The 13988-nt window shown below is 38.9% G+C and overlaps 1 protein-coding gene across 1 annotated transcript in view; it reads right to left on the bottom strand.

Moving 5' to 3' along the window:
- The window catches only part of CNTNAP5 (contactin associated protein family member 5), a 252770-nt gene that overhangs the window by 176498 nt on the left and 62284 nt on the right, over positions 1–13988 (bottom strand). The window contains exon 3 of the mRNA XM_015868834.2: positions 12388–12581. Within this exon, the coding sequence (XP_015724320.1) occupies positions 12388–12581 (194 nt within the window). The remainder of the gene's footprint in view (positions 1–12387; positions 12582–13988) is intronic.

Here is a 13988-nt window from a genome sequence, read left to right as displayed (position 1 = left end):
ATTTATAATGACGTACACTTTACCACATACACACATATCTCAGGCTGAAATAGCACATGTATTTTACAAAGCTGTAACCAAACGTCTGGGATAATCCAAATTAAGATGATACACATAGGTACTATTATAACCCTACAAATAGCAATACTTAGCACTAAAAGCTGACCTCCAGAAAGGGAAAAAAAAGCCAAACAACAGAGTTGAGTGGAAGGCAGTAAGAAGTCTAGGCCTTATTTCACCAGAAAGCATTGCCACAAGTCTTTTCTTCACAGCAAAGCAGCAGATACGCAGTTGCTTCTAATGACCAGCCACACAGTCTAGTAAACCCCTTAGATACAAATAGGCAGCAAAACTATTTTCCAGATAAAGAGTAAAACAAGCTTCTTGGCAAATGAGAGAAGCAAGCAACTTTCAAGTTCAGGAAGTACATAATTTTAGAACCCTCACTCTAAAATACGTGATTTTCAGTACATGATTTGAGGTATCAGATGAAATCCTGGTTCAAATGCTTCTTGAACTCCACCAGTTCAGCGCCATGCCCACCACCTTCCGGTGCAGAACCTTGTCCTATCTCCCCACCTGACTCTCCTCTGACACAGCTCCATGCCGTTCCCTCAGGCCCTACCGCTGCCACCAGACAACAGAGCTCAGCACTGCCCTTCACCTTCCTGTGAGGAGCTGCAGCTGCCATACTGCAGTACCCAGAGCTGCATCCAGTGATGGGGATGAGGTCACATGGTGCAGAGTGGGACAATTCCTCTCTTCACCTGGTAGCAATACTGAGACTGATACATCCCAGGGTACAGCTGTCCCTCCTGGCTGCCAGGACACACCGCTAACTCAGATTCAACTTCTGTCAATCAGAGCCTGTAGATCCCTTCCCATGGGGCTGCTCACCAGCCTCTTGGCCTCACTCCATACATGCATGCAGGGTTGCCCCATCCCAGGTACAGAATCCTGCTCTTTTAGAATTCATGCTTTTTGTTTTTTTGTGTGTGGATTTACAACTCCCCAAAGGTTCCATAGACAGCAAGATGGGAAAGTGCAATCTGAATGCTTTCTCCTCACTATAGTAACCAAATCTTGAGGTTTATTGCCAACAAGAAACTGCTACATGTAAATGTGTCAATCATGATCTACATGACTGCTATACAAATCACAATGACTGGAAATTTTCTAAATCATTCTACTAGGACAGTTTCTGCTTTGGCTGACTAAACTTTGCTATGGTTTCTTGGGTATAATTTGTAAATACAATGTGCTCTTTACACAAGTCAACTGCATACTTCAGTGGTCTGCACTGACAAAAAGGAGTAAAAAGCTTAGATCATTTCCCAACTCTGCTTGGACATTACAGGCTGCTTTCAATACTAAAAACAAGGAAGTTTTGATTTTTCTTTTGCAGAAAGCAAGACCAAGAGAGGACTACATTTAACGCTGCACTGGCTACAACTCTTCTTCTGAGTAAACCATTTCTGCTCCCATTTGTGTTTGTGATCTTGTAACATGAAACAAATGGAAATTGGAAAGTTTAAAGTGAGTGCTTATTAAAGAACACAACGGATACACATTAAAGACAAAATTTTTTGCACTCTGAGTCAAAAACCAGAAGCAAGGAAAACTACCTGTTCTAAAGACATGCAATGAATATAATGATTGATGTTTGAACAATCATTCTATTGCTAAAGAACTTGAAAGGCACGAGAGGTAGAAACTTTTCTTAAATTTCTGAAGAACAGAAAGACTGCTTTGTTGAGGAGGAAAAAAATTAAAGTGCACTCTCTCATTTGAAGAGAAAATCTTTTCCCTGAAGAACCAGTTAATTGCAAAAGAGTAATAATTGAAGGATATCCTTCAAAGAGGATGGATCTTCGTATTGGCTCCCCTGACTAAATTGTATCTGTATTTACTGAGTAATGAACTACTGAAGGCTTTTCAGTAGCACCATTTCTATTTGCTTTTCCCCTCTATTTTTTCAAACTGAAATCCAAACAAGGAAGCTAAGTGACACATAACTCACAGTTGTTATCATTACACAACACTGCTAGTAGAAATATTTTGGTCACCAGGCTCATATTATACATGACTGGCATCCAAATAGCATCAGGTATGATGGACTTGAGAGGGAGAGCTGAATAGCTGTGGACCAGCATAGCAATAGAAAGTGAACATCAGTGTCCAGAAACTACCAAGAAAATACAGGCTTGGGTCTGACTTGGAAAACATACAACACTCACTTTAGGCATTTAGAAGTCTCCTGATGACAACAAGACAGTAAAGTAGAATTAGAAAAGCTAGATCCAGAAGTCAGACTGCAGTTTTCTTCTGATGCTGCTATAAAACTCTCACCTTGCAATCTCAAGGCACTTATTATCCCCCCACATCACACATCCCCCCCCCCAAAAAAAAATATTTGAAAGCATCAGTCAAAATCAGTTATCATCTCAGTGACATCAGAGAGGACCTGAACCTCAGATTTGCAGGGATTTATTGAAGGAGATTATACAGAATTGCTGTACTCTGCCAGAATAGCTTTAGTCTTCAACACAGTTCCGAGGTGAAGATATGAAGTTCTTTCTGGATCAGCTTTATTAAGTAATCTGGTGCAATTTCTGACTTTCCTACCAGAACAGTGACCCACCTGAAACAACTAAGAAGCATTTCATAAACTGACGTCTAATTTACAAATATACATTGTTGTTCACAGAACAGTCACAGTATTTCATGTTTAGTGAAAGGAAGATGGTCTTCCCACTTAATTTCACCAAAGCCTACCAAACCTTGACAAAAGAAAAGAATCTTCTTCAGAGGAGTCTCTTTGATTCTTATTACTTATGCAGAAGCCTACATATTTGGATTAAAAATAAGTGACTCACATTAAGTGTTCCCTTAGTAAAACTGCTTGACTTGGTTTTATTCCTGAGCTGAATCTCATCTCTCCTCCAGGCTGTAAAGGTATATATATGCAATTTTTATAGTATTTTCAGGATTTTATTTGTGCTCGCAACTCATGAATATTTATTCCCTGAAGGATGAAGTTTAAGTAATAAGGATTACTCTCTATCCTGGTTTGCTCGTGTTTTGTTAACTCCAGAAATGAAATCTGAATGTTGCAGGACAGGCATATGCAGCTCCCTAAAAGCATCAGATACATATTAGAAGTGTCACTGTTAAGTTACATTTCAAAGGAACATGGTCAGGCTTAGGTATTCTGCTGATAACAATATTTGTTCTTAGCGTTCCTCTAATGATTTATCTTCTTCCCTACTCCAGTGACAAATAACTTTGAGAATAAAATGACAATCAATATAATGACCCTCCAGATGAAGGATGATTAGCGTTTTGTTTTGAAGTATTTGTCATGAAATACACTTAGAAGCCACTGAAACAATGTGAAACACACATCACCCATTTGGAAAGGCAACATATTAGAAGTGCTCCACACTAAGAATTATGATGTTTTTGGTTTGTTTTTTCTTTTAAAATACTGATACTCTCTCTAATCCTTCTTTGTTTAATTCTGAAACATATCTAATAGAATATATTAAATATTTTTATGTTCCTTGAATTAGGGTAGGAAGGAAAACCTATGAAGAGTATTTCCAGCACTAACTTTAACAAACATAACGGAAAAGATAATGGAAAACGGCTCAGCGATCACCTCCGTCAGTTCCTTCAGCACTCTCAGGTGAATCTCATCTGGACCCATGAACTTGTGGCAGTCCAGTTGGAGTAGTAATTCCCTGACCACTTCTTCAAGAATCACAGGGGGTTCAGTCTGCTCCCCAGCTGAGACTATCAAGTCAGAGCGTGGGGAGCCCTGGGAATAACCGAGATGACTTTTAAAGACAGACAAAGATTCTCTGGGTGGTAACAGCCACACTCTCATGATAGCCTGTGTACGTCCAGCAGATTCCAACCTAGAAGAAACTCTGAATACTCTGTGCTATGCTGATAGGGCAAGAAAAATAAAAAAAAACAATTGTCAACACTGATCCCCAGGCAGCTGAGGTGCTTCAACTAAAACAGCAGGTACAACAGCTGCAGGTGTTACTGCTGCAGGCTCATGGAGGGACTCTCCCAGTGTCTATCAATAGCATGGCACCTTCAGAGAACATGCAGTCTCTGATGGAGAAGAACCAGTCTCTAATGGAAGAGGTTGAAAAGCTGAGCAGAGGGCTGAGTGAAGCTGTTGGTCAGACAGCACAGATGTTGTAAAAGATCATTCTGACAGAACAATAAAATGCAAAGATGAATGCCAAGCTAGAGCAACTTCAGCAGCATGCTGCATACAAGCTTGATTTCCAGAAGTTGGTGGAGACTATGGAAGACGAGGAACAGAAAGAAAACTTGGAGGTGATCCGTAATCTGCAGCAATTGTTGACTCAGTTCCAGACTGAAAGTGATGCCACAGTGGAAGCTGCTGCAGAGATGGCAAGCCCAGAACAGGATGCTACAGGCAAAGCAGAAGCAGGCCAGGTTACCAAAAGGTCCTCAGGTGACTTTAGCACACAGCATGCCCTCCGTCAAGCACAGATGTCTAAAGAACTGGTTGAACTGAATAAAGCCCTGGCTCTGAAAGAAGTACTTGCAAAATTTACGTTGAAGAGTTGTTTCTGTGAATGCATCTCTTTTTCAGAAGTATTTTCAGATGCCTTCTTGCTTCAGCTGGGAATCTAGTGGTAGGAAACACTGAGTTTATTAACTCAAAATAGGACAGAAATCTGCTAACCACATAAATAAGAAGTGAATGAGCAGAGGTAGAAGATCCTTGGTTTCTGCTGGTACTTACTGAACAAGTAACATAATAGACTGATATCTCTAACACCACATTCCTTTGCTTACCTAATATTCTGATGTTTAGCATCAATAAAATTCCAGGCCTAGAGTGGCTTGCAATAACTTGTTTATAGCTTAGCTTTTATTACATGTCATTTTGACTAACCACAAGCAACAGGATTCCACTTCTCTGTTCACGAGCTTCTTGTTACAGGAATAATCCATAGTTTAAAAAGGCTTCAGAGCAAAATAGGTACAAACTCATAGCAATTACTAAAGACACAAACATTCCGTGTAAAAGAACTGATAAGGTAGATAATTCTTAAGATTTAACTAATTAAGAGAGAATCAGTAGAAGCAGCACGATTTTCAGCAGCAGAACAAGCCATGCTATTTTATAGCACAGAACAGTAAAGAAAGAACAGTCAGAAGACAAGAGTTTTAAAAACAAGCGGATGCTTGGAAAACTAGACCCATTCTCATTCGTCCCCAGAAGTGCCAAACAACTGGAAAGAAATCATCACAATCCAGGCTCTAGAATATATTCTGTACTGACTAATGGTGCTATTTTCTGGAGTTTTTCTTTCAAAAAACAAGATACACCATGAACAAAGATCCCACTCTCTTCACACTAAGGACTCCACACAAATAACTGCCAAGGATGTCAAGTGCTTCTCCTTGTGCATTTTACCATCATCTGGCTGCTACTCAGCAGCACCAAATGTAAGCAAGCTTTTTGCCTTAGAATCATTTCATTTGGATTTAAACAGGTTTTTTATAATGATAAAAACTCCAGATCTCATTACCAACCCCAGTAGCCACTCAATCCTGATTAATATGACCCAGAAGGACTATGGAAATTAGCATAGACTTCGCTGAGAACACTGTAGCAGAAAAAATATTTGCATACTGTATTCTGTAAAGGCTCTTTCTTGGTTGAATATGTATACATGCAAACTGGCTGTGGAAGCAATTGAAGGACTCAGGTAACCTCTCTGCACAGCACCGCAGTCAATCCAACTATTATTGTTTCAGAATGGCTTTGAGCTGTGGGTGGATCAGCTTTAGTGCTTATCCCTGGGATGTTTTTATTTGGCTAATCTTTGTAAATTGTTTGCTACAAACAAATTAATGATGCATCCTCTTTTAGCAAAACAGCTTTACTGTTCGTTCTTTGCTCTATGTTGCTTTCTCATTTTAGTCCGTTTGTAAGTGGTCATTTGCTCACCAGAGGTGAAAGCTTAAGTGGACTGAAACACTATTTGTTCCATATTCATTTATAATTTGTAAAGACCCCTATTTATAGCTTTGCATGCCATAGAACATGATTTGCAAGCAATAACGAGATTTGATCTACTGATACGGTTGAAATCCTTCATCTGAGAGGAAATGTCCACTGTTTACCACAATAGGCATCTTAGCACACTGCCACTTACATTTACTCTTCTTGGAAGCTGAGAAGGAAAAACAACAGCTTGAAGATTACGGCAGACAAATCTGCAGAAGGTCCTTGGAGGACACCAATGTTTTAGGGCCAATCGAAAACAACCAGAACCACACACAATCCTCTTCACATTCTGACCTGTTAAAACCAGCACTACAATCACACTGTAGTAGTATCAAGAGATAGAACTTAGCTTTGGAGAGACCAGAGTCTTACATAAAATAAGGGACAGAATCATAGAATTGCTCAGGTTGGAAAAGGTCTTTAAGATCGAGTCCAACCACAATCTAATCAAACTACCCTAACTTAACAACCCCCCCACTAAATGCAGAAATTAGACCCCAAGGTATTTTTCTATAGCATTCCTGAGTTAAACAGTTACACAATAGGTAATTTTTTCTGAACATGTAAAGGAACAGGTTTAAGAAGTCAGTGATGAAGGCAATAGCACATAGCTATATTTCTTGCATGCAAGGTATCAAAGCACAGAGAATTACCGGAAGCATCTGTGATGGGCATTGTGGTAATATCTGCATTAAACTCTATGGACTTCACCTTTACCCACATCTGAGAGCAAATGGTAAAGGAAAATAATCTACAGATATTGTTTTAATACCTGCTTGCTTGGCAATAATTACTATGTATTAAGGAGATTAAATATATCAGAATACCAGTACAGTGTGAAGCACTGTAACAACACAAACTCACTCTCCTATCTAAGCAAACAACATAGGACCTGTCTTTACTACAGACAGAATTTTGTTCTGATCCTGCTTGGAAGGCAACAGGACTTGGAGGTAAAAGATACTTTAGAACAAGTCAGTGCAACTATAAATCTGACAAGTGGATTAATATTCTAACTGTGTTAACGATAATTAACTCACCAAAACAGTTCTACAATCGTTACCCAGCTACAGAGGAAATGGAAAAGTTTACAGCACTTCAATAGATTTATAAGCCAATTAAAAATGACCCTCCTCTAGATTTCATTAGAAAAGCCTCTGGTTCAGCAAAATCTCTCACGCACAAGCGAGGGTTTTCCTGAGGAAAGAGGATGCAAAGGATCTTTATCACCTCTATTAAAGACTCTTCCTGCTCCACTGAGAGTTATATATTCCTAAAGCACCCTTAGCCTCCTGTCACTCGTCAGTCCTCTCATAAGCACTTGCAAGATGCAGGGCTGATGCTGTAGCAATTCTTGATGCAAGTTTGCTCTGTACCTCTTGCGACCAAAGTATCATTTTCCAGCACCACAAACTCTTCCTTGTGATGTCATTGCTCCCTGTTTCCAGCCAAAGTCATCTTGTACCTTCCACTTCCTGCTCACAGTGGAAGAGGTTCATCAGCTAACAGGGAACTCCAAACCAGTGCTTCATTTGTGCAATCACCTGAACAGACTATGGAGTATCTCCTTGCTCTCTATGCTATTTTCCTTTATGTTTATTACCTTTCCACATAGTTTCATGGTTCTAATACAAGAGCCTCCTCTGACACTCTCAGAGCAGTCTCACTTCTTTTCCAATTCCACTGTTTCTTTCAAAACAGCTACCAAATTACATCCCATTACTCCTTTTACTATGTATAAGCATCCTCCCCCCATTCCTTTGTATCTTCCTGCATAATTGTGTTTTTCAGCTTTGTACATAATTTCTCAGTACAGATGGCATTAAAATTGCTATCTAAAAAGAAATACTATTGCATCACAGCCCACAGCTTTGTCCTGGTAATATATACAATTTGGACCAACTCAAGCTGTGGTGCATATGCAGGTAAAGTAAAATTCTGAATTATTCAACACTTAAAAACACTGGAAAATCATTTTCTTGTTACAAGTCATAAGATTTATATTTTACGTCTCCCAATCAATAGCTAGTGTGTCCACACACAGCTGATTTATCCATATTGAAAATATAATTATAAGCCTAGTTTGCTCTGAACCACAGAGTCCTTTTGTAACAAGATTATTTAAATACAAATGGGGTTAGAAAATTGGTTTTAAATGGCTAATCTGTCTTGTCTTCAACTCTAGCTGCAGAATTTACTAACATCATAACCACAAGCTGAGTGAAAATGTAAGAGGTTTTCCAATTCTCCTTGTGATCTGTCTATGCAGTGCTCCCATTAATGGTGAAGTTGATGGGAGCTGTATGAGTGCTTTGAGAGGAGGATAATATCCCCTGTAAGCCTTGCAATATCGATGAAGAGAAAAGGATTTTAACTAGTGCTACAGGCTCATGAACTGGTGTGCAAACATCTGTCTTAACTGCAGCCCAATAAAGACCTTCTGTGCCCAGGTCTCAGACACACTGAAGGTCACATACACTACTTGGGCAGACAAAACCTTTACCCAGATAGCTGAAAACAACTTGGGAGCATCACTTGCAATAGGGAATATCACATATTAGTGAAGAAATTATAATTAAATTTTCATCCACGGTCATATTTAATCAGGGATTTTGATAACTCCACCAAATGTGGCTGATCACCCATAACATGCAGAGGGAAAAGGCTGTGCCAGTAAACCCTACTTTGAGAGCACTATAGTAAAGGCAGCTAGTAATACCTAATAACTTTGGGTCACACAGATAGGCTGGGAGAAACTGGAGTTTCAATCTGACCTGCATAGAGAAGACGTTAAGAATTCATGCCATTTTTATCCTAACAGAGCAGAGAAGGCACAAGACCCCACTTTCCTTTACTGATATGGAAAAAAAGTAAAGAGAAGCCTCACATTTCTACTGAGAAAAAAATGGTAACTATCAAACATAGTTTTTACACCCCTCTTCCCACTTCAATTAACAATTATTCTATCAGATTGGTTCCTAACAAAGCTCCACTATTTTCAAAAAACAAAAATTAATTTAGCAGGCCACTTAGGCCCCTCAGACAGATACATAATCCCCACTTCCAACAGCAGTAAATGACTAATTAGCAACAAGGAGTACTTGGTGAAAGGCATTCAGTAACAGCCATGCCTCAAACATAAACTTCCAGCAAAACGTAACATCTGAAAGCTGTATCATGGACCCTTATAGGTCCAACCTATATCAATATTCCATATCAGAACCCTCAAGAAATAATGGTTTGAATTTCAGAGCCCTTTTTGAGCCACGAGTCCCAGAGTTGACCATGTGTAGCTTGGAACAGCACAGATCTCTGAAACAAATTATATATACATACATAACTAAGGGGGTAGATAACTAGCACTTCTAGTTAGACACAAAGTTTTAAGAAGGAAATTTTAAAGAACTTGAAATCTTAAGTGACACAGGGCAGTGATCTATTGCTGTCTAAGGACAGGAGGAAAAAAAGCTTCAGAATTAAAAGCTAGAAAGGGCAAGAGAGGCAGCAATGCATTTCCCACTCAACCATCTGCCATTTCTGATGTGGTATTTTCACACTATCCTAAATTTTAACTTCCACCTCCTGTGAATGACATGTAACCTGGTGACTTGCCAGCCTGCCCTGATGTAGGAGTTTACTGCCTTGGATTTTACTTTGACAGACTACCCAGTCCCTCTAGCAATAGGACACAGATTCCTAATGCTTAAATTGGCTATCTTGTGACACCACTGGAGGCTACCCTGGGGCGCTCCTTTCCTATCCGTGTAAAACAATCCTCTCCACTGTCCTCCCTTAAAGTCAAGGGCAACAGTTCTGTTAAAGGTGTGAGCAATGCAGAATTTCCCTTATAGCAATTTAACAGATGTTAAGAACAAGAGCACCATGGTGCTCATTTCATCCAGGGCTCTGCCTTTTCACAGAAGTAAGGCTGGACTGTGCATACTTATTTTCTTCTTAGTTTGTAAAAAGCCCATAGGAAGGATTATCACCAATAAAACAGAAATGCTACAGAAAGTTGAAACTATAGATCTATATGTGCTTCTGAAAGCCTATACATGCTTTCTTCTCAGCGCACTAAGTGGCTCAAGATCTATTTCCACTCAAAACAAGCACAAACATTTCAAGAAAATTTAAAAAAGGAAACCAATTTTCTCTATAGTTGGAATAAAAACAGTACAGGACTAATTTGATTTTCATTAATTCCATGGGCAGGGCAGGCATACAGACTCTTATGTGCTTATGACACTTGCCAATTTATGCAAACTGCAGGATCTAACAAACCATGAAGTCAGTCCACTTTGGACTTTCTCCATCAGATTTTTCCAACTGAGTTTGGTCAGAAATATATCCCAAAAACCATTCAGAAATTCCCTCTGTCTGGGAATACTGAGCAAATGGCACTTCTGGATTGGAATTATACTATTGCCATGCATACTCAGTGTGACTTTCAGAAACTAATGTGCAGGGAAAGAATATCCAAATCCTTCCCCTAATGTTACCTTCTTCCACAACCAAAATGTTTCAGTTTTCCTCAACTACATACAAAAATAAATATCTTCCTTTGTGGTTCCCATTACAAGAATGTATAAACATTATCTCACCAAAAAACCTACTGAAGCTGTAGAACTTGTGTCAAGATCTCTCCTGAATCACTTTCATGCCCAATCATTTAATAAGTAAAACAGTTTGGATTCTTGATAAATTCTGATTCACTGTTAAACTCCTGCTGGGCTTATTCTTATTCTTGCATGCAATATTGGTGCTAGATGAGAAACTCACAAAACTGAATCCATAGGTCATGAAGATTAGCAAAGTTTTATGTATTGTCTTTTCAAATTTCCACTTAAGGAGAAAGAATAAAAGGTCAAGGGTTTCCAAAAAGAAGACAGACTGAAGAGCTGGATACGTAATCAAAAATTTAAATTGAATATATAATTTAAACAAGTTACATAATATTATCAGAGAAGGAAGCATCTTTTAATGATACTGAGTCTGTAAAAATCTGTCTGTTCTGGATTTCAGAGACCCAAGGGTGGAAGTCCAGCACCAGATTAAGTGATAACTATATTCACTTGAGAATGAAAAATGAAATTCCATTGTTTTAAAACTTTTTTTTTTTTTCTTTTTAAGGTATACCTACCTGGAGTGAAGTTAGCATAATGTAACTAATGTGACATATGAAACAGAGCCACACTTGACAATTTTCTGACCATTTTTGGACCAACATATCCTCCTATAGTAAGGCAGCTTTCATTAGCTTTCCCTGAATCAAACTACAGTAAAACAAAGACAGCAACAAACAACGCAATGGATTTTGAAACCACAGAAGTTAACCTTTCTATACATGCATCCAAATGTCTGGAAACATGCTCAAGAAAAGAATTAAGCAGCCCTTCTCCTCTCTTCCTGCTGATCCTCAACTCGCTCAACTCATCATCAGTATGTTCTGGAAATAGAGTCTTCTTGTGTAACACAGTTTAATCAAGGTGTTAGCTCCCCCCCCCAACCAAAAACAAAAAAAAACAGAATTTTACTTGATCATCCTTATAATGTTCCCTTTCATTTTCATGAAGTGTATACTTCATTTAGTATCAAATACTGCCAATGCTACCAAAGCTACTGATCATCACAACAGAGAATGCAGTATGGAGAAGACAATACAACCCATTAAAAACTCACAATTCACATTTTCCATATTATATTTTAAACTTCTCCATTCACACCTGAGGTGGCACTGCTATGGCACGTATTCTTACCAACTGCACCTGTTATGGCCACACATTAAACCTGCAACACAGCAAGTATGACTCTTGTGTGAAAACTTTAAGAAAAGCCTTGAGCACTCTCAGTGCATCTGCTAAATCATCCTACAAGCCATGCTGCAGTTCCAGCTCTCTCAAGCTGAGGAACAATTTACCACCTGCCTCCCCCAGCATGTGCTTCGTTGTTCTGACCAGCAAGTGTGCATAAAATTGAGTTAATTTCCATACTTCCCAGAGAAAGTACCTATGTGATTAGCCCCTCTCAGCCCGGTGTGCCTGAACCAAAGCCATCCAGGCACAGAAGCATGCAGGTCATTTGAAGTGTCCTGAGTATCCTCATAATTTGAAAAACAATGTAGTCCTGAGGGCCTAAACATGTATTACACAGTCAGCAACAAAGATACAATCAGGTTACCATCAAACCAGCCCCTAACATCATTCAGGTCTGCTTCCCTCACTGCTACTCCACTTCTCTGATCAGAAACTGAAGCCATTTCTCTAAGTTCCTTAATGAGCATGAAGGAGAAAATCTGAAAGGCATCTGGATTTTACACCTACCCAGATGGTGTCATCTTTTCTGTACTGCTTCCAGTTGCGACCGGTGTCACTGAACATCAGGGTGTAGCTGGTTACCCAGTCAGAGCTCCCATACCTGCCCTGGGTAGCGACCCCAACAATCTCCACTCTGTCTCCGAGATCAACCTGGAGCCACTGCTGCTCATTTGAGTCCAGAGGGGACCAGCCTCCAGCTCCTAAGAGAGATGGGATAAAGGCAATGTTGATAACTATGATCACTCAAGAAATAAAACCTGAGAAGTGTGTTATTATATCAGGTATTTACAGAGGAGCTCACTCCCTAAATGTAAAATTGTTTGCTCATGATTCTGTATTAGAAAATACCCTGTTTTTCTTAGTTAACCAAAAATTTATAAGGAATTCAGAATTGAAGAATTTTTAGGACATCTATTCATTGCCAGCTAGAGAAAGGTCAATGTGCATGGCACATCACATCAATAATAAATAAATAAAATAATCTTTTCCCTTGTGTACTCCCTACAGCTCTGGAAATGATGCCTAATTTCTAATTTGATATTTTCTTTTTTGCCATGTTGTGAAGGATGAGGGGAAAATGTTAGTTGTCTTGATGCGTGCCCTAAGTATTGAAGAACAACAGTTCAATAGGAGGTTGTAAATGTGCACAAATAATACATTGTAAAGCTAGAGAACATCTGATTGAATAATTGAAAGGAGTGCCTTCACACAGTAAAGCAGTCTCTTATCATCTTGCTTTGCCTCTAATAGCAAAGTCTACAAGAGTAGTTTTGTGCAACTGCACTGAACAAAACTCGACTAGAAAGGAGAAACACTGTGTTAAGAACGAAGATTAACAAATCTATACAAACTACAAGAATATTCCAAATATACACCTCCAAAGAAAAAAGTATCAATAAATGTAGGTTATGAACAGCTGGGTTTACCTTTACATTTTATTAATTGCTCTGTCTCAAAGCTTATCCTTGAGTATTATAATGAACTCAGCTGAAAGATCCATAAGTGTGACTGATCTCAAAGAGCCATATTTTCAATGACTTTTTAAAAAACATTCTTGATTTCCCTGGAGTACATTGGATTTGACAACCCAAAAGTGATTTTATGGAAGGTCTAAAAGTAGATATTAAAAGTCTCATTATTCATTTTGTTAAGATAGGATTTAGTCCCAGCTCCTGAAAAAGAAGTGTACTTATTCCAACCAGAATTGAATACGATGCCCACTTGGAGAGTACTCAGTGACTCAGTCTGCACTGCTTTACCAGAATGCTCCAGGGAAAACCCTGGTTTTACAACCAAACCAATGTGTACTGCTTCTTAACACCATGATTTTTTTTTTATTTCATCACTCATTATTTGACGGTTTTAACCCTGTGCAGACACACAGCTTAAAGCAGTCTAGAAGCTTCCAAGCTGAATCTCCTCCTAATATACTTTATTACCACTATATCTTAATGCTACTTGTGAGAATGGCTGGTAAAATTTATCTGCAACATCAAAGTCGCAAAAACAATGTTACTGAAGACAACATCCTCTGAATAGATACAAGCATAACCATGGTGTTACATTCCCGCAGTTGGGTATAAGGAAATCAAACAGGATCATACATC

This window comes from Coturnix japonica, chromosome 7 (assembly GCF_001577835.2).
Source record: "Coturnix japonica isolate 7356 chromosome 7, Coturnix japonica 2.1, whole genome shotgun sequence".
Taxonomy (NCBI): Eukaryota; Metazoa; Chordata; class Aves; order Galliformes; family Phasianidae; genus Coturnix; species Coturnix japonica.
This window is presented reverse-complemented; position numbering and strand designations above follow the sequence as displayed.